We start from the raw sequence: 22,698 nt of genomic DNA, 5'->3' as shown, positions 1-22,698 counted from the left end.
TAAATATCTTATAGGTTCCAGGCAAAGGACTAGACACTTGATGTGAATTATTTCATTAACTCCATCAGCTGTTTGTAGTGAGATAGGCATATACAAATAAACCCATAGACTGACAAACAAGTGAATTAAGAATTACTTAACACACAGCACATTCAATGGCCAAGGAAATTGAAATTCAGAGACATTAATTGCACAGCTAGTAAGTGGCAGACCATGAATCACACCTAGAACTGTTTGACACTAAAACTGATGCACTTTCTACCATACTTTGCTGTCTCCTAAATCACATCCCTGGTTTGGCTCAATCAAACTTTTGGTAAACAGTGAATCACCATATGATTTTGCAGTGGAGAACAAGCTCTCGGCCAGATCTTATATCAGAAAAGATACCAAGGAGAGAATTATTTTGAAGACATTTTCCTGGACCTGACTCCTGGTACATCCTGAAGTTTAGTAAGGAAAAAACAGTTCCACTGGATTACTCAAGAGGCAAATGGGAACCTTGTGGAGGAAAATAAAAAGAATGGATTGGGTCTGAACAAGGAGTAAGAAAATCTCAACCTTAATCCAGGTTTTGCATTTAATTCACCAGTGCACCTTAAACTCACTTAGAAAATTTGCTATTCCAAACAACTAAGTGAAAAGAGGAAGTTAACAAACAGCATTATGTGAACAATATTAAGTAGTTTTTTTACTGGCTTTTCAAAAACTACCTTCTTTACTCCCTATCTTATCCATATGGCCTTACAACCTCACAGAGAATGTAGCAATGGGGACAGATTTTCACAGAACCTGGCATATAGAGAGTGGTTCCTACTCTTTAGCAAGCATGAGAATCATCTAGAAAGCTGATAAAATACAAATTCCTGGACCCTACCTCCAGAAAGACTCATTCAGTAGATCTGAGGAGACCTGATAATTTGTATTTCTTTTTTTTTTTTTTTTTTTTGCTTGGTCACTGTGCATGTTATTCAGTTCACATACAGACAGCAAGATCCATGTATTGCTTAGAATAGAACCATTTAACCTTCAAGTATTTTGGAATTTTCCAGCTTTGTTTTTTTTTTTTCACACACACACACTGTATTTTATTTTTACAAGAGATAAATAAACTGACACCAAGCATTGTAAATGGATGACCACAACAAAAGCAACAATGATTGCAATTACCAAACACGAAACACACTCATACTATGTCATAATATTGACATTCAGTCCAGTAATCCTCCACTGTAACAGCTCCTTTACTTTGCAGTGAAAATTGATTTCTATATTCTTTGCCTCTGAGTCCTTGTGGGATTTTTTTTTATTCAAACAGAAAGTCACAAAAATTATAATCATCCTCATCAGTTCACTCAGTCCCATGTAATTAATTTCTTTTTCATCTTGATCTTTTGTTAGCGCTTTTATGAGTTCATCAGTTTTCCATTAGAGTTCTGAAAATGCTTATTCATTCAGTTCAGCAGTATAGTCAGTTACCAGAAACCAGTACTTGTCAGAGTCTTTTCCATGAATTCCTTGAAGATGAAACCCTTTTATAGGAACATTTTTGCAAAAGCATCAGAGTACACGCAGAACTGTCTGTAAATGCCAAAAGACTTAAAAATGACCACAGTTAAAGATTTGATGAAAGTTCATAATAATGCAATTGACAAGGAAATTTAGTTATTTCTGAGATATACATTTTAAAGTAATAACTAGAATTATGACTTATAACATTATACCAGAACATATAAGATTTTTAGAAATTTCGTGTAATGTCTGAAACATTTATATTAACATATTTCCATACAAATAAGCCAAAGAAAGTTTAGTATTAGTTGTTGTTTTTGTTTGTTTTTTTATACTGCAGGTTCTTATTAGTCATCAATTTTATACACATCAGTGTATACATGTCAATCCCAATCGCCCCCAGCAAACATTTTTATAGTTGAGAATCAATTGTCCAGCTATTTGTATAGTTTAATTTTTATAAGTAACTGCAGAAGGCGAGCCACTTAGAGGAAACCTGTGCTTTACAGACACTGGTGATAATCTGCAAAAGTAAAGCAGTCTTCCTATGATGAAATTGTGAAAAGTATTAAACATATTCATTAACTGCAAAATAATTAATAGCCTAGCCATGCCAGACAAAGGAAGAGTAATTAAAAAGCTTAAGATTTTCTTTTATTTTTAAAAAATTTATTTATTTATTTATTCATTTTTGGCTGCTTTGGGTCTTCATTGCTGCGTGCGGGCTTTCTCTGGTTGCAACGAGAGGGGGCAACCCTTCATTGCGGTGTGCGGGCGTCTCATTGCGGTGGCTTCTCTTGTTGCGAAGCACAGGCTCTAGGCGCGAGGGCTTCAGTAGTTGTGGCACGCGGGCTCAGTAGTTGTGGCTCACAGGCTCAGTAGCTGTGGCGCATGGGCTTAGTTGCTCTGCGGCATGTGGGATCTTCCCGGACCAGGGATCAAACCTGTGTCCCCTGCGTTGGCAGGCAGATTCTTAACCACTGAGCCACCAGGGAAGTCCCTCTTTTATTTTTCAATTTAGTATATTTGACATACAACATTGTGTAAATTTAAGGTGTACAGCATGTTAATTTGATACATTTAAATGTTGTAATGTGATCGCTGCCATAGCGATATTTAGCATCTCTATTACATTACATAATTGCCTTTTTAGTGGGTGGGATAGTTAAGTTTTAGTCTCTAAACAAGTCTGATGAATATAGTACAATATTGTTGTGTGTAAAGAGCCATAGACTCACCCTTTAAAGGACCAGTTACCTTGTAGGACACATCCCTTAGGTTGTTTGAACCCAAGAAAATGAACGGGCTTTGTCTGACATAAATTCGAAGTTTCGAAAAGTGTTTGTCCTATGTGACTTTTTATTATGTGCATTACTGTGGTGCTCTATGAGCAAACAACCGTTCCTTTTTAAATACCACACTGAAAGGCCAATTTTATTCCCAAGCGTTTTACATCTTGGGAATAAGTCCTCCTTTCTCCCGTGGTAATGCCTTTCCAATTTTAGAATGAAAATCTTAAAAAATATAGAGAGTGTGTGTCTATGTATATTGGGCATCAGCATCAAAATTGCTTTACTAAATGGGTTATTTATTAAGCAGTGGAATCAGAAAAACAAGGTATATTGTAAAACTTGGTAAGGAGAATTTTGCCTTTAATTTTTATTTTTCTGATTTTTCTGGTACTGGGCTTTAATGTCAGTTTTGGAGAGTGGGTCCATATTTGGAGTTTTCCTTGCTATGAAAGAACCTTTGCTTTATATAATAAGAATGAGTTTAATGTTTTATGTACAGTGGGTTGTGTCATGCTGAAATATCGAATAGTTTTAAATTTATAACTACCTATGCTCTTTGATTAAAACCTCCTTAGAATATATCTGAAACACATTTGATATCAACATATTAATAATTTACTTCTAACAACTTCAAGTGTTACCCTTCTTGGGGGTGATTTTATCTTAACAGAACTCTATGAACCCTAAGCTTTAATGATGTTCTAAGTGTGAAATTTTATGATCCTGGGAAATATTAACTAATATGCTCCCGTAAAGTGAAGTAAAATTTGATCAGGGGAACAATAGTAGCAAAGGATCTTTAAGAATTAATACAAGTAAATTTGTTTTAGAACAATAACTAATTTGCTTTTATGACATCCAGGTGGTTATACAGTTCACGACAAGCCAAACCCCAGAGGTGAAATCGTAATCGGTGGACAGAATATCTCCATGGGATATTTTAAAAATGAAGAGAAAACAGCTGAGGATTATTCTGTGGACGAAAATGGCCAAAGGTGGTTTTGCACTGGTGATATTGGAGAATTCCATCCCGATGGGTGTTTACAGATTATCGGTCAGTGTATTCTCTTTTTTGTGCTTTTCTTTAGTTTTTGCAACTTCCACATATATGAAAGGTAATATTGGTCAAGTCATTAATAGGGTTGATGATTCCATTGGTTTAAACTTTAGAAAAATTATTTAACTTTGGTCTGTGCTTCTCCATCTGTGAAATAGGGACAGCAATACTGACCTGGTAGGGGTTTTGTTAGGATTAAATGAGTTGATACATGTAAAATGTTTAGAGCAGGGCAGTACGTGCACCTTACTAAGTGGTAGCAGAAGCAGCATTGGGGTAGGGAGGGTGGGCAGGAAAATAGCAGTTGGCAGTGAGAAAACAAAAATTGCTCAGAAGAGGTTTTCTTTGTTTCTTTGTTTTGTTTTCTTTTGGTCAACTATTGATACATTTGGTTCCGTATAACCATCTACTGTAACATACCCTATTCTAGGCCTTCCTCACCATTTACCTCCCCACCCAAGAAGCATTGTGGACATGTTATTTTCCCTAGTGGCCATTTATATGACTCTAACTAGCCTGGACTCTTAGAAAATTATAATGTCAGTCCTCAACATTAATCTGTTCTTCTGAGAATGTCAGTTGGCTTGGCACTGCCCTTATTGAGCCTACTGAAATAGACTAAGTTCAGAGCTACTCCAAAATAGCCCTTACACTACTCATTTTAATCAGGCAAAAGTTAAAAATTTGACTAGCTGATAAGGGCCACTCTGTTGGGTCCCATTCAGATCCTTTTCAAGCCATAAAATTTCCTCAGTCATTATCTCTAGTGGTCCATTTAAGTCTGTCTCTGGACCCATATGTGACCTGAATATAGTTAGAGATTTCCTGGGAAAATTGGTTCTTCGCCTAGAAGTTTGATCTGCCAGCGAAATTCCCAGGAAACATGGCTCAGTCTAGAACCAGTAACTCCCCCACCTACACCACCACCGCCTTTTTCCCCTTGATCCTTAATTGTGCTGGAATCAAAGGCTGGCTCTGGTGGCATGTAGACTGGGTTCCCAGCCTATGGGTAGGCAAGTCAGCACTCACACAAAGGATGAAAGGCAACCTGATGATGTGCCATCCTATGCCAGCGCGTTATTAGTGCACTGTCATTTTAACAAGATAATGACAAATCCGGAAAATGGGGAATTAACATTTATTGACTGTGTTCTGTATGTCAGACATTGTGCTACATGCCAGTATGAGGTAGGCATCATTATCCCTGATAAAATTTGAGGGTTGGAGCGGTCAAATGACATGTCTAGGATCACATAGCTAGTAACGGGCAGAGCTACCATTCAAATCTAATGCCCCAAAGTCTTTGTTCCTTCTATTAAATTCATTATAATATTAAACATTATAGTAAGATATTAAAGCTTTTGGTGTAGGATATAACATTTTAGCCAGTACTTCTTTAACTAGGCATTTTCTTTTTAACTGATGTATATGGGCAAACATTAGATATAACAAGATTTTAAAAGAAGTATCTTTATAAATAAAGATTAAGGTGATGAGACTGAAAGAAAATCAGAATTGGACATACCTTAATAAATGTACTATGGATAACATAACATGCTTCATGACTTACAGATCGTAAGAAAGATCTGGTGAAGTTACAAGCAGGGGAATATGTATCTCTTGGGAAAGTAGAAGCTGCACTGAAGAACTGTCCGCTTATTGACAACATCTGTGCTTTTGCCAAAAGGTAATTTTAAAGTTGCATTTGTGTTTCATATACTTACAGTAAAAGGATAATTGGGAAAAAATTGATATAATCATAAGGGAAACATCAAACTTTCAGAGTTGGGGAATGTTATAAATTTATGAAAGTTCTTGAATTTAACAGTTTAAAGGTCATTTGAGATAATCCAGATATTTTAACTATTTACTGGACCACCTACTATGTCTTGCTAAATACTTAGCTATGCCACAACAGTTATTTCATTTAACATCCATAACAACTGAAACTTAGCATAGGTAATTTTCCCAAGAGGGTAACACAGCTAGTACAAGTTTTCTAAATAAAAAAACCTGAGAAATTGAACCATTTTCTTTCTTTATGTGTTAATATGGTTTATTTTTCTGGGCTTTATTACTCCCTTTAAAAAATTTAATTATAAGAAACACAAAACGTAAATTTACCATCTTAACCATCCTAAGTGTACAGTTCACTAGGATTAAGTATATTCACACTGTTGTACAACCAATCTCCAGAACTTTTCATCTTGCAAAAATGAAACTCAATATCCATTAAACCACTCCCCATTTCCCCTCCCCCCACCCAGCCCCTGGCCACCACCATTCTACTTTCTGTTTCTGTGAATTTGACTCCTCTAGATACCTTGAATAAATAGAATCATACAGTGTTTGTCTTTTTGTGACTGGCTATTTCACTTAGCAGAATGCGCCTCAGGACTCATCTACATTGTAGCATGTGTCAGAATTTCCTTCCTTTTTAAGGCTGAATAATATTCCGTTGTATGTATAGACCACATTTTGTTTAGTCATTCATCCATCAATGGACAACTTGGCTTGCTTCTACCTCTTGACTATTGTGAATGATACTGCTATGAACATGGATAGTCAAATATCTCTTGAAGATCCTGCTTTCAATTCTTTTGGATATATACCCAGATGTGGGATTGCTAGATCATATGGTAGTTCTATTTTTATTTTTTGAGGAACTGCCATACTCTTTCCATTATGGCAGCACTATTTTTTTTCCTTCCCATCAACAGTGTACAAGGGTTTTACTTTCTCCACATCCTCAGTAACATTTGTTTCTACTTTAAAAAAATTTTTTTATACTAGTCACGGTAATGAGTTTGAGGGGATATCTTGCCCCCAAGGATTAGTGATGTTTGAGCATCTTTTCATCTGCTTGTTTGGCCGTTTGTATATCACCTCTGGAGAAATGTCTAATCAAGTCCTTTGCTCATTAAAATTTTTTTCCCTCTTATTTTTGATTATACAATACAGTGTTATCAGCTGTAATCACCATGTTACACATTAGATCATCAGACCCTATTCATCTTATAGCTAAAAGTTTGTACCCTTTTATCAGCCTCCACCCCCAGCCCCTAGCGACCACTTTTCTACTCTCTGTTTCTATGAGTTTGACTTTTTTTTTTTTTTTTTAAGATTCCACATTTAAGCAATACCATGCAGTTCTTGTCTTTCTGTGTCTGGTTTGGTACACTTAGCATGATGCCCTCCAGGTTCATCAATTTTATCGCAAATGGCAGAATCTCTTTCTCATGGCTCAGTAATATTCCATTGAACATATACACCACATCTTCCTTATCCATTCATTTGTTGATGGACACTTGGTTGTCTCTATATCTTGGCTATTATGGATTAATGCAGCAATGAACATGGACCAGATACCTCCTTGATATCCTGTTTTCATTTCCTTTGGATTTATACCAAGAAGTTGGATTGCTGGATCATATGGTAGTTCCATTTTTAATTTTTTGAGGAGTCTCCATACTGTTTTCCATAGTGCCTGCACCACTTTGCATTCCCACCAACAGTGCACAAGGGTTCCCTTCCCTTTTCTTCACATCCTCACCAAAACTTGTTGTTTCTTGGCTTTTTGATAATAGCCATTTTAACAGGTATGAGGTGATATCTTGTTGTGGCTTTGATTTGCATTTCCCTGATAACTGGTAATATTGAGCACCTTTTCATGTACCCGCTGGCCATCTGTATGTCTTCTTTGGAGAAATGTCTATTCAGTTCCCCTGTCCATATTTTAATTGATTTTTTTTTTTTGCTATTGAGTAGTATGAGCTCTTTATGTGTTTTGGATATTAACCCCTTATCATATATGATTTTCAAATACTTTCTCCTATTTTGTAGGTTGCCTTTTCATTTTGTTGATGGTTTCCTTTGCTGTGCAGAAGCTTTTTAGTTTTATATACTCCCACTTGTTTAGTTTTGATTTTGTTGCCTTTGCTTTTGGTGTCAAATTCAGTAAGTCATTGCCACAACCTATGTCAAAAGAGCTTCTTCCCCCTATGTTTCCTTCTAGGAGTTTTATGGTTTCAGGTCTTTGCCCATTTTTTTTTTTAAGCCAATTCCTTACAGTTTTGTTTTTTTTTTAATTTATTTATTATTTATTAATTTTTTTTTTGGCTGTGTTGGGTCTTCGTTTCTGTGCGAAGGCTTTCTCTAGTTGCGGCAAGTGGGGGCCACTCTTCATGGCGATGCACGGGCCTCTCACTATCGCGGCCTCTCTTGTTGCGGAGCACAGGCTCCAGACACGCAGGCTCAGTAGTTGTGGCTCACGGGCCTAGTTGCTCCGCGGCATGTGGGATCTTCCCAGACCCGGGCTCGAACCTGTGTCCCCTGCATTGGCAGGCACATTCTCAACCACTGCGCCACCAGGGAAGCCCCCTGCCCATTTTTAATGGGGTTATTTTGTTATTGTTTTTGTTGTTGAGTTGTAGGAATTCTTTATACATCCTAGATATAAACCCCTTATCAGACGTATGATTTGCAGATATTTTATCCAGTTCCATAGATTGCCTTTTTAGACTCTGTTGTGACCTTTGATACACAGAACATTTTTTATTTTTGTTGTACTCTTCATCTATTTTTCTGTTTTTCCTTGTGCTTTTGGTGTCATATCTAAGAAAGCATTGCCAAATCCAGTGTCATGAATCTTTTCCCCTATGTTTTCTTCTAGGCATTTTATAATTTTAGCTCTTACAGATTTAGGTCTCTGATCTATTCTGAGTTAATTTTTGTATGTGCTATAAGGTAAGGGTCCAACTTCATTCCTTTGTATATGGATATCCAGTTCTTTTAATACCACTTGTTGAAGAGACTGTCCTTTCCCCATTGAGCGGTCGTGGAACCCTTGTTGAAGATCATTTAACCATATATGCAGGGGTTTATTCTGGACTCTCTATATCATTGGGCTATCTATGTGTCTGTCTTTATGGCAGTACTATGGGCTTTATTACTTCTTAATGAAGCTGTAACAAATAAGAGAAATATATATTCAGAATTATGTGTACTATTTCTTTGAATAATTTATGAATAATTGTTCTTAATGTTTTAGTTTCTAGTTTGTTTTATTTTCTAATTTTTTAGTGACCAGTCCTATGTGATAAGTTTTGTGGTTCCTAATCAGCAAAGGTTGACGCTTCTGGCACAACAGAAAGGGGTGGAAGGCACTTGGGTTGATATCTGCAATGACCCTGCCATGGAAGCTGAAATACTGAAAGAGATTAGAGAAGCTGCAAATACCAGTAAGTAAGAAATGGCTTATCTGTTGATGTCCCTAAAAGTTATTTAATGAGGTCCTGTGCATTAGACTCTTCAAGATGTCTGTTTGGTTTGTTTGTTTTAAATTTTTATTGGAGTATAGTCGATTTACTATGTTGTGTTTTAAAAAACCTGCCTCTTAAATATACATAATGAATTTCCATGTTGGAAGGATCTTTAAATGTTATATGGTAGAATAACCTAACTAGTTCTTATTGCATGTCACAGCATCCCTGCTAGGTGGTCATCTAGTCTGTGTTTGGAATGGTCCATCTTTGTTCTGATAGTTCATACTAATGTGCCCTGGTGTGAATGTTTTATCATTTACCATTGCGTATACTTACTTGGTGTGGGCCCTTTCAATCTAGAGATCTCTGCCCTTTGGTTCTGGGAAATCTCCATTTACCTTTTGTTGTTTGTTTGCTTTTCTTTCATTGCTTTTCCCCTCTACGTTTTGTGTTCATGTTTTTATCTGGGACTACTTTTATATGGTTGTTGACCTTCTAACCTTCTACTTTCATCCTCTAATCTTATTATCTTCTTTTTCTTTTGTAATCTATCTTGTCCTTTTTTTTTTTTTTTTTTGCTGGGGGTGGGAGGATTGCAATTTATTTATTTATTTATTTATTTTACATCTTTATTGGAGTATAATTGCTTTACAATGGTGTGTTAGTTTCTGCTTTATAACAAAGTGAATCAGTTATACATATACATATGTCCCCATATCTCTTCCCTCTTGCATCTCCCTCCCTCCACCCTCCCTATCCCACCCTTCTAGGTGGTCACAGAGCACTGAGCTGATCTCCCTGTGCTATGCGGCTGCTTCCCACTAGCCATCCATTTTACATTTGGTAGTGTATATATGTCAGTGCTACTCTCTCACTTCATCCCAGCTTCCCCTTGCCACCCTGTGCCCTCAAGTCTGTTCTCTACATCTGCGACTTTATTCCTGCCCTCTCACTAGGCTCATTTGTACCACTTTTTAAAATTCCATATATATACGTTAGCATACGGTGTTTGTTTTTCTCTTTCTGACTTACTTCACTCTGTATGACAGACTCTAGGTCCAGCCACCTCACTACAAATAACTCAATTTTGTTTCCTTTTATGGCTGAGTAATATTCCATTGTATATATGTGCCACATTTTCTTTATATCTTGTCCTTTTTGTTTTATATTCTGGCAGATCCCGCAACTTTATCATTGCCTCTGTCTATTGAACTTCCAACTTCCAAAATCAGAATTTCAATTTTCAAGAGCTCTTTCCTGCTTTCTTAGTGTCCTTTTAATAGCATCCTGTTGCTCTTTCATGGGTGCAGTCATCCTCTGAGGATGTTGAAGGGATTCCTTTTATGAAGTTTCCTTCTGTTATTGTTTCTGTTTCCTTCAAGTTCCACTTTCTGCTTGCTTTGGTCAGCCTCGCATATATCTGCTGATCCTTGTCTGTCCATTCATATTTGAGAATGAGGTTCTAAAAAGCTGTTTGGAAAGCTTGCTGGGCTTCACTGAAAAGTTATTCAAATGTTAGTGTCTTGAGTCATTCCACTTCTCCAGAGGAGACTTCTGCAGTCTCTTACCTGGGGGATATTAGCATGACTGCCAATATTCTGGTAGCCAAAAAAAAAAAGGGCATTGGAAGGGGGCTGGGGCTGGGGTGGGTAGGTCTTCCCCTCACTGAACCCTTAGGTTTTCAGCCTTACTCCCTCCCTCTATTGTAAGTGTCCTGAGTCCAGAATCTCTCTAGTTCAGTTTTTCCAAAAGGTAAATCTATCTCCAGCCTGGTTGGGGAAGAGCAGGATGAGGGAGAACTGTCCTCTGAACAGATGATGGCCAGCCCTGCTGTTTTCAGCATGCCCCTCATCTCTGTCTTCTGTCCCTCAGCTTCTGTCTACGGGCTCGGGAGATTGGTTTGCCTCTTGTTGGCGTTCTTCGATGTGGGCAGTTAGCTTTTAGCTCTCTTGGCTCCCAGTCAGTTACTGCTGGCCTGTTTGCTTTTGGTCTTCTAAGATTTTGTTGGGCCTTCTCACCCAGTGTCCTCTTTCTCTCATTTCTATTTTTTCTTTGTGGTTAATACCTTTTTAATTTAAAAAATTATTATTATTATTTTTTAGAATTTTGGTAGGAAATTTTTGTAAATTTATTTATTTATTTATTTATTTTTGCTGTGTTGGGTCTTCGTTTCTGTGCGAGGGCTTTCTCTAGTTGCGGCGAGCGGGGGCCACTCTTCATCGCGGTGCACGGGCCTCTCACTATCGCAGCCTCTCTTGTTGCGGAGCACAGACGCGCAGGCTCAGTAGCTGTGGCTCACGGGCCCAGCTGCTCCGCGGCATGTGGGATCTTCCCAGACCAGGGCTCGAACCCATGTCCCCTGCATTGGCAGGCAGATTCTCAACCACTGCGCCACCAGGGAAACCCTAAAAAGTTATTTTTAAACTGTTTATTTTCCAGGGGAGCAGAGAGAAACTGTGTACTCTTCATGTTTAATTGGAAGCTATTAACCTAGTTTTAACCTATTGCTTTCCCTCCTAAGAAATGAAAATATCATTTTTCTGATTACAGGTACCTATATTCATTATAAAGTACTGGACAATACAGAAAATTTAAAGGAGGAAGTAAAAATCACTTGATAGTAGTTACCTTTGGGTGGTGACATTACGTTCTGTTATATATATTTAACTTACCAACGTCATCGACTTTCTTCTAAGTCAGTAGATATAGAATTGAATTACCATTTTTTTAAGCTAAATAGTATTCCAGTATAGGAGTGTCCACTTAAGTCCTTATTGTTAGACTTTTTCCCTCCACTGTAAACAAATAGAATATATTTGTTTTAATCTAATTAATTTTCTTATGTAATTATTTTCTTAATATGGATTCTTAGAAATGGAATTTCTGAGTCAAGAAAAATGTATATTTTAAAAGCTTTTTTCCCTTATGTTGCCAAATAACTCCGTCTTCCCCCAGAAAAACTGGACTAGTTTATACTCCTGTCAGAGATACATGAGCACACCTATTTCCCTAACTAGGCTACTATTATTTTTTTTTTAATTTTTTAAAATTTTTTAAAATTATTAGCACCTTTAATTATTATTTATTTATTTATTTATTTATTTTGGCTGTGTTGGGTCTTCGTTTCTGTGCGAGGGCTTCCTCTAGTTGCGGCAAGCGCGGGCCACTCTTCATTGCGGTGCGCGGGCCTCTCACTATCGCGGCCTCTCTTGTTGCGGAGCACAGGCTCCAGACGCGCAGGCTCAGTAGTTGTGGCTCACGGGCCTAGTTGCTCCGCGGCATGTGGGATCTTCCCAGACCAGGGCTCGAACCCGTGTCCCCTGCATTAGCAGGCAGATTCTCAACCACTGCGCCACCAGGGAAGCCCTATTATTTATTTTTTAAATTAACTACTTGGGTTCCATTTTGGTTAAAAAATATAGTTTGTAACATTTGTTAGCAAGTTCAAGTTGAAAAACTATTTTCCCCAAGAAGAACATTCTTCTGGTTAACTCTGGTCACTGTAAAGTTTTAAATAGCAGTTACCTATTAATATAATCTGCAAAGTAAGTTACTGTATAAGCACAAAGACAGTAGCTTAATTTTTTTCTTAAAGTTGGTTTTGTTAATTATAGTATTATTGACATATCACACTTTTTAATGTTAATATCATCAGGCTTCCAGAATTTTCTTTGATACAAATCCTCATTTTTTTCTTTAAATGTAGTATTTTAAAAAGTATTTCAGCCAATAGGCTGTTACTCTTAGTCACTCTCTGAACGTACTAATGGAGCAGAATGTGACTTGAATAATTTGTCATTGAATATTCACCTGTGTAAAAGCAACAGTGGGGAAAGTTTTTCAGGCTGGAAAATGGAATAAAATTCTAGGACCCACTAGGCCTACATAACTTTCCTGTGCTTGGATTGAGGCGTGAAATCAAACAATTCATGATTTGGATAATGAACACTAATCATGAGCTAAATCTAAATAACTCGTAAGCTCGTCTGTGCCACAGAAGATTTATTTTACTAACCTTTTGCTTCAAATTATAATTTCAGAGACTTAGGCCAAAAAGTATAAAATAGTTTTGATTGTATTCAGTTAAATCTGCCTGAAATCATACATCGTTCATAGCAGGCCTCTTCATGTTTTAAATATAAGTGCAAGGTATAGGTAGTATCCTAAGAATGCAAAATGATGGTTTTGGGGTGATTTGACAACTATCATTGGCTAGAAAAATTGACATTTGCTACCACCTGCAGGTCACATTTCATAATGTCCTAGGTAATTCTGATAAAATGCCACGTGTAAAATTGTTTTTGTTTTTTTCTTCCCCTAATCTTTTTCACTTGTTTGCAATTTGTAAATTTATTTAATTTATAGGAAACTGTGTGATTGCCCGTTGCTCTCTACAGCTTGTGGTTCTAGATAATGTTTAGGAGTTTCCAAAACTATGAAACCTCTAATGCAGCATTAAAAAACAAATGCTTAATTTGCTTGTGTGCAATTGAAATAATGTGCCTGCTTTGTCCCATGGTTGTCAGTGTTTCTGGAACACAACCTATGTAAGTAGGTAAAGTAATATGAAATAAAAGGTTTTGGAGCCAGATCAATATTTGAGAATTTAACTATTCCCTTGAGATCCAAATGTGACCTTATTTCAGGCACCTCTGTATAGCTGAGCTATAATCTATCATCAGAGTAGATATGGTTAATTTGAACAAGTTTTATATTCCTTTATTACCTTTTTAGGCATTACTTTTAGGAAGTTGGTTCTAAGTAATTTGAAAGATTACTTTTCACACTCAGCTTTATATTTTTCTCTTATTTTAATGAGAAACTCGCTAATTCACTCAAGCGTTCGTAAAACTCAGACTAGCCTTAGAACAAAAACTTCATTGAATTTGAGTTCTTTGTGCTTATCACTGAAACCAAGTTGTTTCTCAAGTTACCTAGGCTGTTTAGCAGTAGTTTTAAAACATGCAGATGTTTGCTTCTTCGAAATTGCTATTTTAAATAATTGCATATAAAATAAAGCTCATCTGTAGATTAACATTACTGTTAGTAGGCCTTCAGAATTTTAAGGATGACCTTGTATTAATAATAAGTAACTTCACTGAATATAATTTATTGAATTTAAATTTATTGAGTACTGTATGGATTGCTTCTATGTCCTTATTTTCACCATTTTCTTACATTTCTTTCAACATGTGTTGTGTCGTCTTAACTCAAATCCAATATGTGCTGCATCAATTCTTATATCATTTAAGAGTATGAAACCCACAACCCCCCTTTTGATTCTTATTTGAATATAGCTTATGAAGAACAGTTGTCTAGAGGCTAATTTTCTGTAGAATGAATGAATAAATATGTATGTTCCTTGAGGGCTCAGTGTAGCCTATGGATGGCAGTGAACAGAACAAAGCTTCTGCTTTCATGGAGCTTACATTCTAGTAGGTGACATAAATATATAATATATGGGGTGGTGATAAGTATTTTGAAGAAGACATAGCATAAGAGGATACAGAGAGACAAAGGGACTTCTGTTTTGTTAGGAGTGGTCAAGGGAGTCCTCTCTGAGGCGGTGGCATTTGAACAGACACCTGGATGAGGTAGGGAGGCGAGCCATGCAACTACAGTGGGGAAGGCCATCCCAGGCAGAGGGCGCAACAGATAGAAAGACTCTGAAGAGGAGGGTGTCTACATATATATTAGGAAAAAATACTGCATAGTCCAAAACCATCCAACTGAAACAATTGATGTGTACTTTGAGAAATACAAAATGAAATTGTAAGGTGGTGGTATCATTAATTAACTATAACATACCATTAAGTTTGTCTCATCACCTGCATCATCTAGGTGAATCCTGCAAAATTCATGTTTTATTGTTTCTCTCTCTCCTACTCGCCCCCATTTTCCCAACCCTTGTCACTCTTCCCCCTCCTTTCCCCTCTCTCCCTCCCTTTCCCTCTTTCCTACCCACCCTTTCTCATTTCAGTGAAATTGGAGCGATTTGAAACTCCAATCAAGGTTCGCTTAAGCCCAGAGCCCTGGACCCCTGAAACTGGTTTGGTCACTGATGCTTTCAAACTGAAAAGGAAGGAACTGAAGAACCATTACCTCAAAGACATTGAGCGAATGTATGGGGGCAAATAAAATGCTGCTCTCTTACTTACAGTTGTGCAGGAGGTGGCCTGGTGGTTTTTCAGTTCTGGAGTTTTCAGCCTTGTTTGAGCTGTCTGTTAGAATGTAAAGTGTATCATTCTAAAAACATGGTAATAAAAAAACAAAACCCAAAGTGATTAAAATAGTTGTTGAGTCTACTTTAACTTAGTTTTGCATAGTTCTAGTGAAGCTGAAACTGAAAAGTTATTTCCCTGTAGCTGTGTTATTAATTTTAGAGCAAAATTTCTGTTTTTAAAAATTAGCCTAAGATATACTTGTTTCATTAAAGAAAAAATATTTAATGTTGAACAAAATAAGTTGGAGCTGGAGCAGAATGTAGTTTGAGGAAATTTGCAACTTCCGATGTCTATTGTCTTCCTAGTTCAGAAGATGCATCAAATATTAAGCATGACCAAAAAATATATTAACACTACTCAAAGCAGAAGTGCTGCAGGGCTTTAAAATTCTCTTCCAATCATTTGTATTGAATCATAATATAATATACAGAATCAAATAATACCTTGGAAACCATTTTAGCATTCATAATTGTTGTGTAGGTTACTCATAGAATCATTATAATATTGTGAATAATTACAGTGCCTGAAGTAAGAATAAAACAATATAAATGCACCAAAAAATATCTAGTAATATATTTAAAGGGAAATTCAACTGCTTTTTTGAAACTTGGAGATGTAAAATCAGTAACTGTAATTATTTGAATGACTTAAGAGTAAAAGTACATCTTAAAAAATGCTGAACATTGCGTTTCTGTTTGTTCAAAATAAGACAAACCAAGAGTTAAAATAATAGAAAGTTAATCAAATTTTAACAGGAAGCATTTTCTCTGTTAGAAAAGGTGATAAAATCATAAGTATTTAAAATTCCAACCCTTGCACAGCACTGAACCTGGGAGAGGATTTAGACTTTGAACTTATCTCTGATAACAGGGATTAATTTTAAAGTGTATTAAATCACACTTGTAATTTAAGATCTGTTTGCTGTTGCTGATTTGATTCTTGATCAGTTGTTTGTATTACCAAAAGCCTTTCATTTTGCTTTAATTTTAGCAAAAGAGTGTTATGATGAATGACTTCCCTACTATCTTGTTTTAATCTATGAATGATTAATTAACTTGGATGAGTTTTGGAAACTTAAAGGGAAGAACACACTGTTACCACTTTTTTTCTGTTTGAGAAGAGTTTAGAAACTGGAAATGCTGGATTTGGGAGAAGGGAAGTTACTAAGGGACTGATACTTGTGCAGTAACTTGGTATGTGGGCTTCTTTTTGAATCTTTAATTAAAATCTGGGATTATATATCCCTGATAGGTATTCACACTTGAACCATAATTACTGTAAAAAAAAAACAAACAAAAATTCTTAATACTGTTATTCTTTGCACTTTTTTCTTAATCATTTTATATATATATATATATATACCTATATATATATGTTGCTTACATTGCTTTGTACAGTGTTGCCACCACTGCAACAAAACACATTCTGTTTGCTCTAGAATATTTATAAAGAAAATATTTAAATGTTATGTATATGGTGGTAAAAAGGAAAAATCACCTGGTGTTATTATAAGCAAGAATGGAGGTTTTTGTAAAGAATGTTCCGTGTTCTGCAGTGTAAAATTTGAAGCAAGGTCTCCCTGAGTTATGTGTATGTGAGTATTCTCATTCTTCCCAACTTGCCTTCTAAGAGTGAAAAATCCTTCTTACCAAGTAGACTACTATTCAGCTTCCACTGTTCCTGGCCCACTGTTGATCCTCTAAGGATGATGTTCTTCGACTTTTTCAGTAGGTGAGTCCCCTCCTTTTGGAATGGTGATTTTAAATGTGTGAGTGCATGCGTACTCAGATATTTGAACCCTCACCCGCTCCCATCTCCCAAAAGCTAGAACACTGCCAACTAATCTGTTGTATGGGTCCTTTAGAAACGCATAATTAACACTTAAGGTTGGGTGCTGCTAATTCTTTGCGAAAATCCAAATATTATTAAGGGACCAGGGAGATGCCACTACCCCCTGATTTTTCCTCAACAAATATACGTGTTTATGTAAACAGATCTTTCCATATTCATAGTGACTTTTCAAGTATTTGAGCGTAAAGATTTTGATCCTACATTTTTATACCTGTTTAAATTGTTCACTGTTATTATTACATGTCAGCCATCAAATAAAGTTGTACTTAAAAATTTTCCTACAATTATGTACATTTCTAAGTCGAACACTTGTGACTTTTGCTTTAATTACATGAAAGTACCTTGCCTCCTTGATATTTGATATTCGTATTGATTTTTTTTTTTTCTGGAGTAGAGGTATAATTGTGTCACTTTTTGGAACTGAGATACACATGAATGATTCAAAAAGTCAGAAGTTAAGGAGAATAATGTTTCTTTGGTCATAAAGACTGATTAATAATCCTTGCCTATATTTTCCTGATAGCACGTGACAGATGTTTCTGGAGTAACAAGATGAGAACAGATTAAAGATTGTGTGGTATTTGGGATTTGGAGAGAAATATTTTAATTTTCAAATGTAGTTACAAATTAGAATGTATTCATATTTCTACTTTCTGTTAAAATGCACGATTGCAGCATTGTTACTTAGGTTTTCATGTTTTCCTTGATGAAAAGCTTCGTTTGTTCTGGTTTTTAAGTTTGCACTCAAATCTTAAGAAATAAATCCACCCACGTTATCAAGCCAATTTGTGCTTAATTATGCGTCAAGATAAAATCTGCAAGTTTGAAGAATATTAGCCAAACTTTTAAACACATATTTCAGAAGTATTCATCTCTAGGTTTATAGAATTGCATTAAGCAGATAACCTGGGTCGTATAAATCATATCTATTAGTTTGGAGGATTTGCACCCAAAGCTGTTACTTTCGTACAGTTAATAGAGTAGAGTCCCTTTGCAGCACTGATACTGTGGGACACAACATAGTCATGTTGTGTGGATTATTAGTACGTGCTAATAAATGGTAACTGTTACCTCTAGGCTAATTAAAATTTAGGGAGAAATTAATTTATCTGAGTTGTACAACGGTGTATGTAAAATGGTATTAGAGCTCTGGAACCATTGCCTCAATCTATTTCCTGGCTTTGCCACTCACTCGCTGTGTGACTTTGGGCAAGTTCATTAACATCCCTCCACTGCGTTTCTCCTTCCTGAAAAATGGGGTTGCTGGATAAAATAGGATCTACTTCAGAGGATGGTTGTGAGGGTAAAAATGAGTTAATCCATATAAAGTGTTTAAAACATAGTAAACATATGTTAGCTGTTATCATTATCATTGTGTCCAGGTAACATTCATGAGTCAAGTTATTTAACATATTGGTTCGCACCTCAGGGCCTTAAAGGATTGCTTGTCCCTGAAGACTTTGAAGAAAAACTTCTGGATTTAGAGGTGAGGAGACCTGGGCTCATTGTATCACTAGGTTTGTAGCCATGGACAAATCTCAAAATACCCCCCTTAGCTTTAGTTTCTTCTTCCTGTATGAGAGAGAGAGAGAGAGAGAGAGAGAGAGAGAGAGAAAGAGAGAAAGAAAGAAAAAAATAAAGAAAAAAGAAAGAAAAACAGAAAGAAAAAAAAAAGAAAGAAAGGGAAAGACTGGACTTCAAAAAAAGATGCTCTTTGTAAAAAGGGAAAGATGAATGACAGAAGAAATAGGGAGTGTAATTGTCCCTAAGGCCCATCACATCTAGCTTTCATATTGTGATTTTGCTGTCCCAAGGTGATTTTTGGTTTGTTTTTAATGATGCCCTAGGTCCCAAGTTTCCTATAGGGATATGAGGCTGTGGCTGATGCCATCACAAGAAGTGAGGATTCTGCTAGGTACAAGGAGTTTCTGTTACTCTCATGTTCTCTCTCTTTAAAAATCAGAGTTGTGCACATATAATTTAAAGCAGTGCTTTCATTTTTTTTTACTGTGATCCACGATGCTGTGCACACACGCTTATGTGTATATAAAACAATATTTTATGACAATGTTTATGTGAAAAAACAATACTAATGAGACTTTCTATTTCATTTATTTAAATATTGGTTGTCACCCTCTAAACTGATTTCATGACCCCACAAGATAGTGCCGTCCAGTGGAACTCCTGTGAGGTTGGAAATGTTTCATATCTGTGCTATCCATTATAGTACCACTAGTCACGTGTGGCCATTGAGCATTTGAGATGTAGTTAGTGTGACTGAGGAACTGAATTTTTAATTTCATTTCCATGTTGGACAGCACGGCTTTAGAGAGTCTGCAAGCCACAGTTTGGAAAGCACAGGTTGAAAGCTATCCTACGATGTCCATGAAAGAAAGCTATCCCCTGCCATCATACTCCCACCTCTTCTACCTCAGTGGCAACCACACTCTTAGACCTCCCAGTCAGTACTAGTACTCTCTTCTTAAATGAGAAGGCAAGGATTACCAAACCTTGGAAGACTAGAGATAAAAGCAAGGAGAAAAAAGCAAATTGGAGTAAATTGGTTCTGCAGGGTAAATAAAGAAAGCTTTAAAAAAAAACTTTTAAAACTACCATTAAACAACATAAGGCTGCAAAAAAGGAATATATAGAAAACAAAAAAATATAAAAACATCTCTTAGAAATTATGAACATGATGGCTGAAATGAAAAATTCAAGAGAAAGGTTGAAATAGCCAGTAGAGGAAATCTCTCAGGAAGTAGAACTTCTGGAGGGGCCAAATGTTTTTTATTGTGGTAAAATGTATATAATAAAGTTTGCCATTTTAGCCATTTTTGAGTGTACAGTTAGGTGACAATTATATTCACGATTTTGTACGACCATCACCATTATCTAATTCCAAACAGTATTTTTTTAAAGATGAAAAATAGGAACAAAAAGATAAGAATATTAAGGGATCAGCCCAAGTGATTCCTCATTTGAATAACAGAAGTTCTAGAGAGAGAGAACAAAAAAAACAAAACAAAAGGAATTACAAGAATTCAAGAAAATTTCCCAAAACAGTGTGGGTGGGGCTTGTTAAAAAAGCTTTGCTATAAGTTGATCCCATGTCAGCACTATTCATAATGACCCACAAATTGGAAACAACTATAATGTCCATCAACAGGAGAATGGACAAAGAAATTGTGGTATATCCATACAAGGAAACGCTACATAGAAGTAAAAAGAGTAAACTGCTACATGCAAAGACATGGATAAATTATGTTCACATAATTATGATGTACGAAAGAAGCTATTCACGGTACATTATGATTGTATTTATATGAAGTTCGAGAATAGGCACAACAGACCTATGGTGATAGAATCCAGGGTAATGGTTTTCTCTGAAGAGAGTGGTATTGCCTGGAAAGGGGCATGAAGGAATCTTCTGGCATGTTGAAAATGTCCCATATCTTGTTTACATGAGCATCCTGGGTAGGTAGGGTCAGACATGTCTGGCATGAGCAGGTAAGATTGATAGTATAGAGGAGAAGTTGAAAATTGGGTGTATTTGGGTGTGTTGGAGGAGAAGAGGATGAACCAATCAGGTACATCATATTCTGCCCAGCATGTACTAATCATCAAGCTGTTCAGTCTTTGGAACAAGTGTGTTTAATTAAGGGTGTGGGAGAACCTGAAAGGTTCATCTGATGAGAAGCATCTTTGTGGGCTTGATTGGGAGGAAGTAGACCTAGGCAGCTGTGAAGTAAGGGACACAGACAACTTGGGTGAACTTAAAATACCTGAAGTATGTCAGTATATTTCAGTGTTTGCACCCACTTTCAGTCTCAGTTGGGCTTAGTTTTTGAGAGACATGACATCATGTGCCTAAAGTTCATTTCTTACTCTCTTCCCGCTATTACCACCCTAGATCAGACCTTCACCCCTTTTCACCTAGAAGAGCTATACCGACCTCCTAACTAGTTTCTTGGCAAGTCTTTTCTTTCCATCACTGCCAGTATACGCAGTATACTCCATCTTGTATAGAGATCTGCCAAACTTACCTTCTTAAAATACCACCTTGTTGATGCTGTTCTTATTCAAATCAAAATGTCAGCTTGGTATTCAAGTCCCTGAATCAGAAGATCTCTCTTTACCTGTCTTACCTTAACTCCATTCTCTTTCACTTTTGTGTTCTCCAATCTGCCAAGCTCATCCCTCCAAGTTGTTCTTCACCCTGGCTGCACTTAGGAATCACATGGGAAGGTTAACAGCAATAACAACGACCGAAACCCAAACAAACAAAAAACAGTACCTGTGCCTCGTCCTCTCTCACTGGCCAACAGTGACCTGTTTGCTAGATCTGTAAATTCCTTTAACACCTGTCCTTAGGATTAAACTACAAAATAATTCACAGAAGAGAGGGCAGTCTTCACAGGTTACCAAGGAAGGAGGCTCCTGGTTAACTGCTGGTTCCCCTAACCCTCTCCTGTTGATAGGGGATTGATTTTTCTTTTGTGTTGATAGATTAGCTATTTCCTTTGACACTTGAAAACCTGAGAGATTCTGAGAGAATGAGATCTAGAACCAGTTTACTTTCTTGGAAGACACTCCTAAGGGTATCAAGAATCAGAAATGGGCTCTAGTGGTGGGACCGCTTGGCAGTGCTAAACATCAACTTTACCTAATTCATATTTTTGCCTTGGGGCTGTGAGAAATCAATAATAAAAAAAAGTCAAGAGACTCCTAGGGACAAGGGAAAAGAAGAGAGAATACGTTGACCCATCCATGTATCTCTTTAGAGTGACTTTTGAAGCAGAATTATGAAAATGATTCTTTTGAAGTCAGGTATTTCTTCTTGTGCCCAGCTTTTTCTAGCTCATGGAGTTATAAGAAGCTCAACAAGATATATATATGTATACATATGTATATGTTACAGACATGTCCGCACATATTTTCTTCTTTATGGTCAACAGCTCTACCTTAGCTGTATCTTTGACATTCCTTAGGATAAGGCATTCCAATGCCCACGTTCAGTTTGGGATGGTGAATTGTACGCATCAGTATAGGAAAGTAGCAATGTAGCTCCCCAAGAGTGGGGGAGAGAGACGGAGCCAGAAAGGGAAATCAGGAAGGTTTCCTGCCTAGTGACTGAATCACGAACTATTTGAGCAAGCAATGCACAGAGAAGAGTTAAAATTGGTCAGATTTGCCCCCCAGCCTTCCTGGAGGTTGCATCATTTCTAAACTGGATCTGCATTTCATTAGCCATCAGGATTCTTGATGGTGAGAGAATTAACCTTTCTCAGGGAGTCCCAGTGAAGGAAAGGATGTGGGCTCTTCTGTTTCATTTCAGCAGGAGTCTTTGTTTTCTCTGCAAGACGCCCCTTTGGCTCTCTTTGCTTGTGAATTCTTCCCTTTTGCTCATGATATAAACAATAGCTCTCTCGACCCCATCTCCTGGGGTTGTGGGATATCTTGGTTGGCCTTTGGTTGCGCTCAGAGAAGAACTCCAAACT

General features: G+C 36.8%; 1 protein-coding gene across 7 annotated transcripts in view; it reads left to right on the top strand.

Moving 5' to 3' along the window:
- ACSL4 (acyl-CoA synthetase long chain family member 4) overlaps positions 1–17,980 on the top strand; it is a 76,729-nt gene extending 58,749 nt beyond the window's left edge. For 6 of the 7 annotated variants that reach the window (XM_036839424.1, XM_036839423.1, XM_036839429.1 and 3 more), the window contains 4 exons: positions 3,667–3,858; positions 5,434–5,548; positions 8,944–9,101; positions 15,106–17,980. In XM_036839424.1, the coding sequence (XP_036695319.1) occupies positions 3,667–3,858; positions 5,434–5,548; positions 8,944–9,101; positions 15,106–15,263 (623 nt within the window). In that variant the 3' untranslated portion in view covers positions 15,264–17,980. The remainder of the gene's footprint in view (positions 1–3,666; positions 3,859–5,433; positions 5,549–8,943; positions 9,102–15,105) is intronic. The other variant, XM_036839428.1, reaches the window with a different exon arrangement.
- The last annotated feature ends 4,718 nt before the right edge of the window (positions 17,981–22,698 follow it).

This window comes from Balaenoptera musculus, chromosome X, assembly GCF_009873245.2.
Source record: "Balaenoptera musculus isolate JJ_BM4_2016_0621 chromosome X, mBalMus1.pri.v3, whole genome shotgun sequence".
Classification (NCBI taxonomy): domain Eukaryota; kingdom Metazoa; phylum Chordata; class Mammalia; order Artiodactyla; family Balaenopteridae; genus Balaenoptera; species Balaenoptera musculus.
The sequence above is the reverse complement of the archived record's forward strand: the minus strand, read 5'-3'. Positions and strand labels throughout refer to the sequence as shown.